At 35.0% G+C, this 17,441-nt stretch overlaps 1 protein-coding gene across 20 annotated transcripts in view; it reads right to left on the bottom strand.

Moving 5' to 3' along the window:
- PIKFYVE (phosphoinositide kinase, FYVE-type zinc finger containing) overlaps positions 1-17,441 on the bottom strand; it is a 102,232-nt gene that overhangs the window by 12,033 nt on the left and 72,758 nt on the right. For 17 of the 20 annotated variants that reach the window (XM_070070287.2, XM_070070283.2, XM_089329003.1 and 14 more), the window contains 9 exons: positions 17,201-17,355; positions 13,803-13,893; positions 11,245-11,305; positions 9,928-10,065; positions 8,993-9,113; positions 6,887-6,982; positions 3,886-3,969; positions 2,228-2,325; positions 478-642 (listed from right to left, as the gene is read on the bottom strand). In XM_070070287.2, coding sequence (XP_069926388.2) covers positions 478-642; positions 2,228-2,325; positions 3,886-3,969; positions 6,887-6,982; positions 8,993-9,113; positions 9,928-10,065; positions 11,245-11,305; positions 13,803-13,893; positions 17,201-17,355 — 1,009 coding nt within the window. The remainder of the gene's footprint in view (positions 1-477; positions 643-2,227; positions 2,326-3,885; positions 3,970-6,886; positions 6,983-8,992; positions 9,114-9,927; positions 10,066-11,244; positions 11,306-13,802; positions 13,894-17,200; positions 17,356-17,441) is intronic. The other 3 variants (XM_089329001.1, XM_089329004.1, XM_070070284.2) reach the window with 1 other exon arrangement.

Here is a 17,441-nt window from a genome sequence, read left to right on the forward strand (position 1 = left end):
ACTAGTGTTCTAAACCTATAACCAAACACAATTGGATAGGCTTTTTTTAAACATCAAAACAAACATGGACACAGGAACCACAACCTCATAGAGACTGGAAAAGAAAGAAAAGATCAGAAGGGACAGTGGAATGAAGACACTGGAGTATATGCTATATACTTGGTGAGACAGTTGTTTTACATATGTAACGCCACGTAATCGTCAGTAAACTGTGAAAGACATTGTTTTTGCCACTTTACAGGTATAATACTTAAAGATTTCTGATTCTACCACACAGTAAGTGATAGCAATGAAATCCGAAACCAGTTGGATGCTCCAAGTGCCATGCTTTTTCTACTCCACTACACTGAAGAATGAGATGCAAGAAATGCTCTGGTTTCAGCAATAAGAATTATCTACTAAGGCTGCAGAAACATAAACAACTAAAATAAGTATATTAAAGCCTACAGTATGCACATTTGGTCTACTTTAACACACCTTGAGGCTCAATGCCTTGATTCTCCGTCCCCTCCTTGCCCGTCTGCCCAACCTGGTAGTAAGCACTATCTGCTCCACGCAAGGTCTCTCTCTTCTGGGAAGAGAGATCAGGGCTTTTCCCTGCTGCCCCTCTGAAGAAGGACAACATTCCAGAAGCCTTTTTGGCTAAAAATAAGAGGTAACATATTAATTTTAAGTACAGGTCACTGCAAGGGGAAAATAAAAATTTTCAACTCAATCCTTTGTTAGCAGTAACCATTATGAGGCTAGTAAATCTGAATAATGCAAATACTTTCATTCGCGCAGATTATTATTCCACATGCTATTGTTCCGTAGTAGTAGAAACTTAGTAGAAACTACCTGAATACCAAAATGTGAGAAATTTTCTGGAAAGTCTTTCAAGTCTATTTTTCAAAGACAGATATGATGATATCTTAAGAAACAACAGTAAATTAAGGTTGCGATTTTAAAATATTACAATTCAGTTAAAACACAAAAAAATTTCACAATCTAGAGGAACTCAGAGTTAAGGATAACTTCCTTGTATTATTTGTGTTACTACATTCTAGCACAGGAAAATATAAAAATATAAATATAAAAATATAAAATCTTGCTTTTAGCATCTTTCAAAACATAAACACAATAGAATAGGCAAGAATTTACTAAACCTTGCTTTTTACTTTTAATCCTGGTTTTTGAGCTTCATTAGTCATATCATTAGTATGTATATTCTAATCTTGTAAATTTACCATTTAAAAAATCCACAGAAAATCACAAGTTCTTACTTAGCATGGCAGACATTATTATTTCTTAGAACCTACTCTACCTAGTTCCTTGCTGGCAGAATTCCAGTGTCAGTGGGAGTAGCTACATGGAAAGCTCCAGGAAATGGATCATGGTTTGCAAAGTAGCTAACAGATTTAAATCTAACCAATGAGACAAGTGTGTACGTGTTGGGCAGGATGGGTGGGGAACAGTTTGGGAGGGAAGGGAAGCTCTCCCAATGAAAGAAAACAGGTGCAACTTGCACCACCCTTCTTTCTGTATCAAATGCAAATAAACATGAAATAGTTGATCATCACAAGGAAAAACTATCCTGGTATTGCCTTAATAATGCTGAGACGCTGAACTAATGCCAGCAACTGCCTACCTCCACACATAGTTATTTTAGAAAATGAAATGTTCATTTGTTTAAGCCTTTACAGTCAGCTGAATTTTCTATTTGCTGAATGTGTTCTTCTCTGACAAATTCAAGAATGCAAGTTCAAATCCCAGATCCATTACTGTCTAATCTTGAGCAAATCACTTAATCTAAATTTAACTTCTTTTCTGATAAATTAGTATATACAAAAAAAAAATCCCAATGCAATTATTATTGAGATTAAAGGAGATAACATGAAAGTTTCCTTTCATACTCCCAAGAAAAAAATATAAGTTGCTGTTATATTTCCTAGGTTGTACATTTTACAGTGAATGTTCCAGAAAGGTTGATCCTCCTTTTGCAAACACCAAGAAGCTTTTAAAGAATTTCAAATTCAGTAACTTGAACTTACATCTAAGATAAGAATCAAAGAAGAAAAACAAAACATCTAAAAAAAAAAAAAAACCAAAAATGTTTAAATCCATGTATTTCAAAGATCAGAAATAATAAATCTTTGCCAGATGGCATTTCTTATTTAATGTTCTTTCTTCTTCACATCATACTTATAAGTAAAACTAATCATAAACACTTTTCCATTTGTAATCTTACTTGGCTGTGGTTCTGCCTCTGTGGTACGGTTTGTCTGTCCTCCACTGATTTCAGGTAATCTAATAGGGCTGCTACTCTTTGGTCTGCTGTCTAAAATACTAAAATGAAAAAGAAAGGACAAATTAGCTTTATACTATTTAGATAGAATGTAACAAGTATTCTGATTCCTACACTAATTTATTCTCTACCTTACCCTATACACAATATCATCTGATTCAAAATTTACATAAAACAGATTAGAACATAGAAGAAAAAGTCTTGAAATTTTATTAGACTTAAGTTAAATGCTGTAAAAATAAAGTAAAATGCTACAAATTTAAATATGTATGGAAAAATTTAAGAAAGCATAGACTTTTATAATATATATATAGTCTATTAGAGTTATATCAGCATCTTTAAGTCAAACAATTACAAAAAATACCAATTTCATTTTGTTCATGCTAGTCACCATGTTAGTAAAGTTGGAAAATCCATTCTAGTAATAATGACCTCATGATGATTTCTATCTAACTGTCTCAATTACTGAGCATGTGAAAAGAATTGGTTTAGGATATTGTCACTTTTACTACTGGGCTATTTAGTTATTTCAGAAAATTCACAAATTCTTTAAGCTAGAAAGAAAGCAATAGCTTATTAATTTCATAAGTTACCTTTTTGGGGGGGGAGGGAGGCACAGAAGCACTGAGAAAGAGAGACACGTAGAAACAGATAATTACATTTCACTGATTCATTCCCCAGATGCGTGCAACAGCCAGGGATGGGCCATACCAAAGCCAGAAGCTGGGAATCCAATCCAGGGCTCCCATGTGGATGTCAAGAACCCAACTACTTGAGCCATCACCTGCTATCTCCCAGGGAGTACATTAACAGGAATGCACAGAGCTAGGACTTTAACCTAAGCTCTTTTATTATATGGGATATATATTATATTATATTAATGTAATATATATGTTAATATAGATTTATATAGATAATATAAATATTATAAACTATCTTAGCTTAACCACTAAGCCAAATGCCTAGCCTTATTTTTTAAAATGAAAACAATATTTTTCTCATTCTTTTCAAAAATGTTCAAAATTTAAATTTGTAACATACTTGTACATTAACTGTTACAGCAATTATCAGAAAACAGTACCCTAAACAATTAGTTAACATCTTGGTTGCTATACTTGCATTTTGTTATCTCAATTATTGATGAAAATTTGAGTGTCATTAGGCAGGCATATGGCCTAGAGGTTAAGACAGCACCATCTCATTTGAAGTCTCTGGGGCTGATTCCTAGCCCTGACTCCTGGTTCCAGCTTCCTGCCAACACAGATCCTGGGAAGCAGTAGTGATGGTAAAATAGACTGGGTTCCAGCCACAAACATAAGAGACCTGCTTTGAGTTCCTGGCGTCTAGCCTCAGTCTCAGCCCTGGGCATTTGGGAAATGAACCAGCAAATGGAAATTCTCTCACTCTCTCAAATAAATAAAAATTGTAATACATATATATATATATATACAATACATATACTATACACACACAAACACACACATACATTATCTGGATCCTTGAAATTTTTATACCAATGATATGCTATAGTAAAACTGAAGTACAAACATAAAAAATGACACCATAACTAAATTACAATCGTCTACTCAGTCATCAATCACCTGTTTGTTGGAAGCCCTTCTTCAACACTGTTCCATAGAGTTGCTTTAGACAATTCTTCTAAGGCATTTCGGTATTCTTTGCAACTTAGGGCAGAAATAGTTTGAAAAATATTTAACATCAAACCCTTCTTTAAAAATAAGTAAAACATATGCTTTAGAATAAGTTTGAATTATAAAAATACAATCAGTGTAAGTGTCCACAATGAACCAAATATATTTATATGGGTTAACTAACAAAAGTGATCAAGTAGAGGCTTCAGGAGGAAGTCTAATATCTTCACAGAAAATACAATCCACATACAATCCATTGACTCATCATCCAATATCAATATCCTCAACAATAACCAAAAAGCCTACTTACTAACATTTAAATCATATGACTTCAGAGGTTGAACAGCTGATTTAAAAGTATGAAACCTCAGGGTTTAATACAATAGAGAATTTAAAAACTTAAAAGTACTTTTCTATTTAAAAGTAATAAACTTAAAGAAAGAAGTTTTTAGGTAGTGTTCTATTAACTTCTAAAGATCTGACTCCCAGACTAGAAGCCTGAGAGCCCTGTTTTAGATAAATCAAATGTCATGGAAAAAGAAAAGCATGTTAGGATGAACATTCAGCACACTCTGTAACCACAGTTTTTGCACCATTCAATCAACTGCAGATCAGAAACATTAAAAAAAATTTCATCTGTACTGAATATGTATAGACTATTTTTTCTTGTCATTATTCCCTAAACAATACAGTATAACAAGTATTTACATCATATTTATGTTGTATCAGTTATTATAAATAATCTAGAGATAATTTTCAGTATTTTTGTGCATAGGTTATATGCAAATACTACATCATTTTATACAAAGGTATTGAGTATCCATGGATTTTTTGGTATTACAAGGGGTTCTGGAACCAACTCTGCAGATACCAGTGGACAACTACATTATTTTTTTCTAAATACTGAAAGAAGATGACCTCAAGTAGGATAGTTGCTCCTCGTGGTATAAAAAATACTTTCTACTTAGTTGACTTTCATACTTCTTCTATTAATATATTATGACTAGTTAATGAAATGAGAAGCAAACAGTATTTTCAGAAAGTCCAAAAGGTAAAGATAAAAAGTGTGTCATATGGAATCTTACAGAGGAAAAAATTTCTCATTATCTAAACAATAAACTCTAAGCTCCATCTATAAAGGCAGAAGTACATATAAGTCTATCCTGTTTACCACTGCTCATTGCACACCTAACAGAATATTTTGCAGACACTGAATAGTTGTTAAATAAACAGATTCCTTGAAAAAATATCTAAAAAGAAAACTTAAAAATTTTAATGTCTTCCAATAGAAAAAAATGTTTTAATTAAACATCTTGGATTCTACTTAAACTAAGTTCAATCACTGCCAAGACATTAAGACTAAAAAGTTACATTATTTTTAACATTAATTTATAAATAATTTCAAATCAAGAAACTTCTTTTAAACACATAATTATGTAAATCAAAAAGTCAAAAATGTCTACAAAGTAAGGCATAGGAATGGTATTAAATAGGAAAATTTTACCTCATATGTGTGGAAAACAGGAGTAAAAAAGTACAAAGAGTAAAAAGTACAAAAAAGGAAACAAAAGGTTGGTGTGTTCTCAGTACTATATCAATAAGTAAATCAAAGAAAGGGATACAAAGAATTCAAATTATAATACAGAGAATGGTCAGAGGACTCAAGGATTAATAAATAATTTGCCTATTCAAGGTTATTACTTGGAGCTTGCTTATGAATCACCCAATCCCCCATTATTTTGGTTAAGAGGTTTTCAGGTACAAAGAGAATAGACTATTGTACAAAAAACATATATTTTGTTTACATTCAGTCATTTTTGCTTTATTTTATGTGAAAAATTCCCAAAATAAGGTGATTAACAGACATACATAACAACTGAAAATAGATCCCAGTTAAAAATAAGAGAGGGAATGAGAGAGGGAGGAGCTGTACAGTTCAGCACACATTCTCACGGACTTACCCCTAAGGGTGAAGCAAAAAACTCACCATGGGACTCCAAATGCCATTAAGCTAGATGGTGTTAATCCCATCTTATGTGATAAAGTGATCATATTAAGTGTGGGATTGATCATATAGATGAGATTAAGTGTCAAAGGGATCACATAAATAAGACCAAGTATCTGATAATAACGATAGAATTAAAAAGGAAAGTTCCAACATGGAAACCAGTCCACACAACAGACTTACAGAATGACAAACACCCTAAAAAGCACTCTGACCTCAGAATCAGTCCCTAAGGCATTCAGATCTGGCTGAAAAGCCCATGAGAGCATTTCAGGCATGGAAAGCCAAGACATAGTGGCAAAAAATGTTCTGCATGGAAGGATCTCTATGAGTAAGACCCCATGAAAAGAAGTGGCCATCAAAGAAGGATGTACTTTTCTCTGAAGGGAGCAGAGAACTTCCACTTTGCATATGGCCCTGACTAAACAGTGACAGAGTTTGTGGATTCAAAAGGCTTCCATAGCTTTGTCAGCTCATGTCAAGAGCATCAGGTGGTCACTGATGTCAAAAATAATAAGAGTGTTAATTGTCAAATCAACAACAGGAGTCACTGTGCACTTACTTCCCATGTAGGACCTCTGTCCTTAATGAGGTATACTGTGAGAATTAACAGTAAAACTTGTCTTCAAACTGTACTTTATACTTTGTGTGGGTGCAAACTGTTGAAATCTTTACTTAGTATAGAGTTGGTCTTCTGTATATAAAGTCAATTAAAAATGAACCTTAATGAAGAATGAGATGGGAGAGGGAGTAGGAGGTGGGATGGGAGTAGGGGTGGGAAGGCAGGAATGGGGGAAAGAACTACTATATTCTTAAAAGCTGTACATATGAAATTTGTATTCATTAAATAAAAGCCTTCTAAAAAATAAACTATCTTAAAAAATAGACATATATATATAAAACACACAGATACAACCACAAATAGAAAAGTCCCATGGATAATACCTGAGAGCAAAAGCAATGATGGAGCTGGGTTCCTTCTCACAGACTGCAATGGGTACCCGCTCATGTTCATACATTAGATAATGTTTGTCTGGATCACTGTTCAAATGTTTTAAAATACATAAATTAGTGCAAAATCACATATAAAATCCATTAACTAGTATTAAGTAAGTCACAAAGAACAATTTTAAGTTAATTAAATCCTACACAATAATAATTAAATAAACCAAAATGTGAACAGGTGCTAAGAACTTAAAACAGCACAAAAGAACATCAAGAGAAAAAAATTTAATGCAATTAGGAAATTATCAGACTGAGGTTTCAAATTAAAAGGTCCTGAAAGAGTTACTCCAAACAAAGCTTTCCATTCTGCCAAGACTCTGGCCATATTAATGCCCAAAAGAATTTGTAATGAACAGAAGTAAAATATTTTGTGTTTTACAAAATATCTTCTAGAAACTGTAAAGACATACTACTAGCCCAACAATAAATAACAGAATACAGCCACTCTACTATTATCACATGGAAACTCAATAGTAATGTCATCTCAACCAAAATTTTGCTCACTTAAGTCTACCCTAATTGTCCAAGGCACTATTACATGCAGTTAATCATTTTATTTAGGTGCCACTTACTTAGTAAGACAGATACATATGTGCCAGGGAGATGCAGAGAAAACACTACTAACCATTTACATGTGTGAGTAGTTAGTAAAATGATGGTGAAAAAAAATAGGCATTGTAGAGTTTATAGTAAAGTGGGGTAAAGAAACAATCCTACAAATAAATATAACCACTCGCTGTGATAAGTACTACAAGGGAAATATTATGGGATATAAAGTTCTACTCTCCCAAAAAAATTGTATGTCAAAATCCTAACCCCCAACATGATGGTATTAGGAGGTGAGGCCTTTGTTAGGTAATTTAGGTCATGAGGACAGACTCCTCAAGACCTTATAAGAGAGACCTGAAAGAGTTCTCTAGCCCTTTTCCTACCATGTCAGGATACAAAGAGAAGATACCAATCTATAATCAAAAGAGGTTCTTTACCACAACCCAACCATACTGGCACCCTGATCTCAACTGTGAAAAATAAATTTTGGTTGTTTTTAAGCCATTCAGTCTATGTTTAAGTATTATAGCAGCCTGACCTAAGACAGGAATCATAACAGTATATAACAAAGAAACCTAATCTGGTCAGGGACTAGGTTAGGAAGAGGGTCTAGAAAAGTTTTCCTGACAAAGAATAGGACTTAATGATACAGAAAGAAGATGACAGCATGAACAAAGACTATAAAATAGGAGGAATCACAGTCCATTCAAGATACTAAAACATCTAGGTCTCAAACTGAAAAAACAAGGATCTTTTACATATTACTATTAACCAACATATCACATACTATACTGTGAGTCTGCTTGTCTCCTCACCATGATTAGGAACTACTAAGAGTCGTGATTTTTCCTTACGAGTCCTTTTCTATATCTTGGGATACTACAGCAGGCAATAAATAAAAGTGTAAATATTGACTGACTTAAGCCAGTTAAAAATAAATAAAAGTTCTTATTAACAAATGTCCACCTTTTGGATTTACTTGTACAACCATAACAAAAGCAATATTTGATGGCCACACAGGTCAACCAGTGGAAGAAAAACAAACTTTCAAAGTCTCCTTATATTCTTTCCCAATCTGAGTAAGCCCAGTACAACAAAGATCACAAAAACTTGTATGCAACTTATCAACACTGCTAGAAGAGTGACACATCCCAAAATTATTTGGCCGGTAAAATTAACCTCCTATAAAACCAACAATATGTTTTTAGGATTATGAAACTAATGGAAGAATAGCAGAGTATCAGGAAAAAAATATATATATACAATTGTTTCCATTAAGCAATGTTTTTTCATCCATTCACCTACCATTTAATAATTATGTGTTCTACAAACCATGTATTAAAAGCTATCTCTTTACTATGAAGAAACTTAAGAATGAGAAATATATACATGTAGATAAACATGTTTAAATGTGCAGAAATAAGGCTAAAGAGAATTTTTTAATTAATTAAGGCAAAATAAAACTACTCCATAGCTACTAGATTTTATAATACTTACAAAGGAAATGGAATAGGATTATAGCTATTTCCTGGAAGCAAATTTGCAAAGATGGCTTTCATAGTTGACTTTTCCTTAACCTGGCTGTCTGTGGATCCCAGCAAATGTCCATCAAACACATCTAGGATGAAAAGTAGTCTACTTATATACTAATATTAATGAAGAATAAAAAATATAAAGAGTCAAATTTATTTCTTTTCCTTTTAGAAACACAGACTTAAACATACCGTAATTACCAACTATGATTCAAAATTTCTTATTTACAAAAGGTGACTCTTAGGGACATTTATTTTTCTTTTTATATTTTATCACATCTGAAATTGAGATCAACCCACAGTCAACAGCTTCAAACCATCCAAGGAGTAAGGCATCAACTATGATCAAATTGCTTCCTGATCACACATGAACTTATTCACAGCTATTCACCTGTCAATTTGTTCAGTTATGTGTACTGTGGCTATTACACCAGATAACGGCAGTAATTTTAAAGTTAATTTTAAAGTTTACACTGTAATTTAGTAGTTAGAGCTCATACAGAAAGCAAGGAAATAAAGAAACAAGGCATGAATCTGCTATTATGAAGCAATGTTTTGTTGTTGAAGAAATGATTACAATCTCTTATTTTCTTACATAGCAGTAACCACACGCTTTATGGCACTCAAGAAAGTAAGACCACCAGAGGTAGATGAAGCTCAATGATTTTTTTTCCAGATGTATTAATATGTCAAATAGTGCAACTAAAGAAATAGTGACTAAATAAAATACTACACCTAAAAAAGCACTTTAAATAAATATCAAACAGAAAAAATTCTAAGGGATAAGAAAGCATCTGTCAAACAATTAGCAGTGTTCTGTCTTGGAGAAACATACAAGCCAAAGATACATCTTTCAGTCTTAGGTTCAATGAAATACGGTAAAAGTGACTTTAACTGTACCTTCAGAACTGCTAGCTGTGTCCAGTTCAGAGGGTCCTCCCATGGATGGCTCAGAAATAACTTCAGGGGGAGTAGGCAACTGCAGATGAGTAGAACTGGTGGAGCTCTGGCTGGACAAGGTTGTTAAGAACCGATCCTCTAAAGAAAAGCACAATCTTAAATGAGTCATTTAGAAACAGTAAATCGCTTTCTACCTAATGTTAATGTTTTAACGGTGTCAACTTATATTTATACTTCTGAAGCATAATTTTAGCTTTCAAAGATTATCTAGGTCATATAGCTCAAGTCATAAAAATGTCCACAAAAATTGACAAAGATATTATGGCTTGACCACAAACAAATTTTGCTGGCAGTATGGAGACTGGCAACCAAGTCTAGTAACACTCTTTACATTGTACCAAAATGTTTATGTAAATACTAGCTTTTCAGTGCAATAGAAAATGAAATTAGTATATTGTGGGAAAAGCTACAGGCTCATTTTGTGGATGAGAAGACATTAAATTATAATAGAAAAATAACAAGAATTATGAGTTTATCTTTTATTCTATAAAGACTTCCACAGAGTTTCTATGATGGTAGCAAGTAATTCAATGGAATTCTATGAAAGACATCTTATGTTTTGAAAAGATTGTACTGGCATTAAAAAATTAAGCTAGGCACCAGTGTCGTGGCATAGTAGATAAAGTCACTGCCTATGAAGCCAGCATCCCATATAGGTTACAGTTCAAGTCCCAGCTGCTCCATTTCCAATCCAGCTCCCTGCTAATGACCTGGGAAAGCAGCAGAAGATGGTGCAAGTACTTGAGCCCTCTGCCACCTATGTAGGAAACCTGGATGAAGCTCCTATCTCTTGGCTTCAGCCTGGCCCAGCACTAGTCATTGCAGCCATCTAGGGAGTGAACCTGAGGATGGAAGATTTCTCTCTCAGTCTTTCCCTCTGTCTCTATTAATTCCAACTTTCAAATGAATAAATACATCTTTTGTAAAAAAAAATTAAGCAATATAAGATTTTTGCAATTAAACCTGGGGATTGACTTCGAAATAAGCAAAACAGAAATTCCATTTCTGTTTTTCTGTTTCTTCTTCCTCTAAGAATCACCCTCTCCGCATTTCATATATCTATATCCTAATGTATCTTCTTGTAACATATCATACTATATGATAATCTTAGGCTGATACAGTTATGAATTTTCTACAGAAAGGCAAAGACTATTAACAATTGCATCAGAAGAAAAACATTCAAAATGAGCAGTTAAATATACATTAAGAACTTTCCTTAAATCTAATGGTATGTGATCACAAGATTCAAAGACCAACCTTTTTCTCCATTTTGAAGTCCTGGAGAAATATTCCGGGGAGATGCATCCATTGCACTGATCTATAGATAAGTAAGTACTTTATTCTTGAGAAAACACTAAAATCACTTTGAAAAATTTTTTTTCAACTTGGTAAATCTTGAACTTTAGTCTTAGGACCCAGTCATAATCTTAGAAATCACTAAGAACTCCCTTGCTAATTTAAAATAGCTTTTGTTACCTTATTACAAATTAAAGTTAAAAGTATACATTTATTAATTTAAAAATAAACCTATTACATGATAACATAAACAACTTATTTATTTAATAAAATAATACCTATTTTCCAAAATTACAAAAAAGTTGCACTGTTTTACATCCTCACAAATACCTTTAATATTCAGCTGGTCACATCAGGTTTCTGTATTTAATAAAGACTTTCTGGAATCCTTGAACCACATCATGGGAATACTGTTCTAAACCATGGCTCACTTCTTAGCATGAGAGCATGTAAGAATACTTAGGATTACCTATTAAACCTAGTAATCTATGATTATCCACTGAACCTCTTCAAGATATACCTAGAATGACTATAAACTCCATGTACAATTCCCTTACAAAGTCATGTTGCAGTTCTTTGATTGAAGTTCTCCAAATTAGAGATACCTCCTCAGCCACTCTATGCTACTCCCATCACCACTGACTCACACCCTCAGCAATACTTATTTTTTTTCTTCTTGGCAATTTTATATTTGTTGCTTCTAATGTTTATTGGTCCATATGCTTACTGTCATCTCAAATGTTCCATGGGAACAGCAACTGATCTTTGTTCAGAATCATATGCCTTATAACCTAGAAGAGTATCTCTAACACATAACACTCAAGAATATTTATCAACAGTCATTATGGAAAGCAGTATGGAGGTTCCTCAAAAAATGAAAACTAGAACTACCATATGATTCAGTAATCTCACACAGAGAATATATACCCAAAGGAAATGAAATCAGGATAAGGAAGAATTATCTGCACTTCCATGTTAATTGTAGCACTATTCCCTCCAACAGCCAAGAAATGAAAACAATCTGTCAAGACACTGATGAAGGGATAAAGAAAACATGGTAGATATACACAATAGATTCTACTCAACCTGTAAGTCATGCAATATACAAGTATGGTCAGAGTGACAGGCAGAATTCTAAAATGACCCTAAGATTCCCAGCATCTGACGCGTATGAGGCTTCTTCCAACTTCAAACACTAATTTAGGTACTGCTGCAAAGGGATTTTACTGATGTAAAATCAGTTCCAAATTAACTGTCCTCAAAATTAAGAAGTTATACAGTTGGGCCTGAAGTAATCACATCAGTAAATCAGCTTTTATAGATCAGAAACAGATGAAGTTATGTGATTTGAAATCTAAGAAGGATTCAACACACTATTCACAGGCTTTGAAGATGGAGAAGAGCAAATTTCACAGAATGCAAGCAGACTCTAAGAGTTAAGAATGGCTTCTAGGTGGCAGACATCTGATGTAGCAGTTAAGACATTGCTTGAGACACACACATTCCATATCAGTGCACCTGGCTTCAAGCCCAGGCTCTGATCCAGATTCCAGCTTCCTAGTGATACATACTCGGGAGCAAGGGTGCAAAAAGACACAGGAGGTGGTGGCTCAAGCATTTGGGTCCCAGGCTTTAGCCTGGTCCAGCTCCAGCTTTTGTGGGCATTTGGGAAGCGAATCAGCAGATGGCAGGTATCTCTCCCTCCTCTTTCTCGCTCTCTCTCTCCCTCCCTCCTACCTCCCCTCCCTCTCTTTTAAATGAACAAAAAAATAAATTTAAAAAAATTTAAGAAGGAAAACAAAAGAATGGCTTTTGATCACCAGTCAGCAAAATCAGGGACCTCAGTCCTACTAATAAGAACCAAATTCTTTCAACCATGATAATACGCTTGGAAGAAGACCTTGAGTCTTAGCGAAGACTAACTCCCTGATTTCAGGAGAAATCAAATCCAGCCATGCATCTCAGATCTGACCCACGGAAATTATGAAATAATAAAATAATAATAAAATTTGTTGTTTCGAACACTAAGTTTCTGGTACTCTTGCTCAGAAAGAGAAAACAAACATAATTGAAAAAGAATTGAATTAAATAGAAGCATAGAACTTGCTCAGTTGACACCTTAAGAGTTTCTCTTTTAAGCACAGAGATAAACAACACCCAGAATTGCACAGTAAAATAAATGAGGACTCTAACTATATATTCACATATCCACATCCACTCCTTTGCAGCACTTGCTGTCATTGTGATACTATCCTCAGTGATGCCAGTAGACTATTTTTTTCTTTACTAACAAATATTTCAAATGAATTGTAAGTATTATACATATTTCAAATGAACTGTCATTTGATTTTAGTCTAGGATATAAAAGTACTCCAGGATATAACTCCTTGAAACCCTCACAACTTTCAAGGAAAGTCTTATATGATTTTAATGAACTATGTATTAACCCACCACTTCAAAATGTTATAAACAGAACCACATTTGTATTAGGGAACACAGAAAAGATCGCAGTGCTTTACCTTGTTCTCTTCTCCCTGTCTCAGCCTCCCAGGACTTGGAGGAACTGAAGGTCGCTTTCTCCCCTTTTCCTGCTGGAAGAGGTCTTGCAACCTAAGGCCAAACGAAAAAAAATAAGGTTGTGTTACAGGCACCCGGAATGTTTACAAATTTTTTTTCCAACTTTAAATCACGGTAATTATATTTTCCCGTGTGGGCTGCAATAAAGTTGTATATAAGACTAAGGGGTTTTTTTTGTTTTTTTTTTTCTTTTTTTTTTACAGGCAGAGTGGACAGTGAGAGAGAGAGACAGAGAGAAAGGTCTTCCTTTGCCGTTGGTTCACCCTCCAATGGCTGCTACGGCTGGCGCGCTGCGCTGATCCAATGGCAGGAGCCAGGTACTTATCCTGGTCTCCCATGGGGTGCAGGGCCCAAGCACTTGGGCTATCCTCCACTGCACTCCCTGGCCACAGCAGAGAGCTGGCCTGGAAGAGGGGCAACCGGGACAGAATCCGGCGCCCCGACCGGGACTAGAACCCGGTGTGCCGGCGCCGCAAGGCGGAGGATTAGCCTAGTGAGCCTCGGCGCCGGCAAGACTAAGTTTTTGACATATCTAATCAACCAGTAGATATTTCTTGCTGATATGACTATAGTTACAAAGAAGGAATAGCAACTTGTTATAAAGTATTTTGAAACATAGAAATTTCAATGAAGGTATAAGATAAACAATATATATTTGAAATTCCTGGCCCCAAAGCCAACAATCACTCACAGCATACTAATTCAGTTATATTCAAGTCAACAGCACATACATTTCAGACAGAAGTGGTCAGAACCATATTTGAAACAACACTGAGAGCTGTTATCATCTTTGATTTTTCTATCTTCACAAACTAATGATCAGCACACATATTTTAAAGGACAAAAGAAAGGAAAAGGTGACAGAAACAGATGGATAAACCAGTGGAACAGAATAGAAACACCAGAAATCAACCCATACATCTACAGCCAACTCATATTTGATCAAGGATCTAAAATCAATTCCTGGAGTAAGGACAGTCTATTCAATAAATGGTGCTGGGAAAACTGGATTTCCACGTGCAGAAGCATGAAGCAAGACCACTACCTTTCACCTTACACAAAAATCCACTCGACATGGATTAGAGATCTAAATCTACGACCCAACACCATCAAATTATTAGAGAACATTGGAGAAACACTGCAAGATATAGGCACAGGCAAAGACTTCTTGGAAAAGACCCCGGAGGCACAGGCAGTCAAAATCAAAATTAACAATTGGGATTGCATCAAATTGAGAAGTTTATGTACAGCAAAAGAAACAGTCAAGAAAGTGAAGAGACAACCGACAGACTGGGAAAAAGTATTTGCAAACTATGCAACAGATAAAAGATTAATAACCAGAATCTACAAAGAGATCAAGAAACTCCAACAACAAAACAAACAACCGACTTAAGAGATAAGCCAAGGACCTCAATAGACATTTTTCAAAGGAGGAAATCCAAATGGCCAACAGACACGTGAAAACATGTTCAAGATCACCAGCAATCAGAGAAATGCAAATCAAAACCACAATGAGGTTTCACCTCACCCCGGTCAGAATGGCTCACATTCAGAAATCTACCAACAACAGATGCTGGTGAGGATGTGTGGAAAAAGGGACACTAACCCACTGTTGGTGGGAATGCAAACTGGTCAAGCTACTGTGAAAGTCAGTCTGGAGATTCCTCAGAAACCTGAATATAACCCTACCATACAACCCAGCCACCCCACTCCTTGGAATTTACCCAAAGGAAATGAAATTGGCAAATAAAACAGCTGTCTGCACCATAATGTTTATTGCAGCTCAATTCACAATAGCTAAGACCTGGAATCAACCTAAATGCCCATCAATAGTAGACTGGATAAAGAAATTATGGGATATGTACTCTATAGAATACTATACAGCATTCAAAAAGAATGAAATCCAGTCATTTGCAACAAAATGGAGGAATCTGGAAAACATCATGCTGAGTGAAATAAGCCAGTCCCAAAGGGACAAATATCATATGTTCTCTCTGATCAGTGACAACTAATCAAGCACTTATGAGGAAACCTGTTGAAGTGAAATGGACACTATGAGAAACAATGACTTGATTAGCCCTTGTCCTGACTGTCGAGGAACAACTTACTATTTTATTCCTGTCCTATGTTTTTGTTCTACTTAATACAATTGGTTGAACTCTGCAATTAACACCAATTATTCTTAGGTGTTTAAATTTAACTGAAAAGTGATCCCTGTTAAATATAAGAGTGGGAATAAGAGGGGGAGGAGATGTACAGTTCAGCACATGCTCAATCGAACTTACCTCTAATGGCAGAGTTAGAAACGTGCCAGGGGATTCTAATTCAATCCCATCACGGTGGCATGTACCAATGCCATCTCACTAATCAAAGTGATCAATTTCAGTCACAACTGATCACAATGATAGGATTAAGAGTCAAAGGGATCACATAAACAAGACTAGGGTCTGCTAATACTAACTGATAGAATCAAAAAGGAGACAATGATCCAACATGGGAAGCAGGATACACAGCAGACTCACAGAATGACAGATGTCCTAAACAGCACTCTGGCCTCAGAATCAGCCCTTAATGTATTCGGATCCAGCTAAAAAGCCCAAGAGAATATTTCAGGCATGGAAAGCCAAGATACTGTAGCAAAAAAAGAAATGACCTAAATGAAAGATCTCTGTGAGTGAGATCCCAATGGAAAAAACGGTCCATCAAAGAAGGAGGTACCTTTCTCTGAAGGGAGGAGAGAACTTCCTCCTTGACTATGACCTTTTCTAAATAAGATCGGAGTTGGCAAACTCAAGAGGCTTCCACAGTCTTGGCAGCTCATGACAAGAGCCTCCAGGTGATTACTGACGTCACAAATAAGAGTGTCAATTGTTAAATCAGCAACAGGAGTCACTGTGCACCTACTCCTCATGTAGGATCTCTGTCCTTAATGTGTTGTACTTTGTGAATTAACGGCATAACTAGTACTCAAACAGTACTTTATACTTTGTGTTTCTGTGGGCGTGCAAACTGTTGAAATCTTTACTTAGTATATACTAAATTGATCTTCTGTATATAAAGATAATTGAAAATGAATCTTGATGTGAATGGAATGGGAGAGGGAGCGGGAGATGGAATGATTGCAGATAGGAGGGAAATTATGGGGGGAAAAAGCCGCTATAATCCAAAAGTTGTACTTTTGAAATTTATATTTATTAAATAAAAGTTAAAAAAAAGAAAACAAAAGCTTCTATAACTTTAAAGTAAAATGAAGTACCCTAAATAATAAAGATTTTAAAAAAATGTCTTGCAGGAACATGTTTGGCAATAATATAAAGAAAATCATCCTGCAAAATCGTACCTGTTGTTCCAAGCCTGGAGCACTTCACAGAGACTTTGCTTCTTGGCAATGATGGACTCAAATATTGACTGCAATTGCTGAGGAGTATCTACCGAGGAAGACATGAGCCTTGCTTGCATCTTCTCAATCCAGTTCTTGAACTCACCTTCTTCCATCTACAAGGAAAACAAATTATTTCTGAAACAATATACAGACATATCCCAAAAAACAACTTCTGACAAGTTAATAATTAATTTTTGGA

Source organism: Oryctolagus cuniculus, chromosome 3 (assembly GCF_051225735.1).
Source record: "Oryctolagus cuniculus isolate XC-2025 breed Fujian yellow rabbit chromosome 3, ASM5122573v1, whole genome shotgun sequence".
Lineage (NCBI taxonomy): Eukaryota > Metazoa > Chordata > Mammalia > Lagomorpha > Leporidae > Oryctolagus > Oryctolagus cuniculus.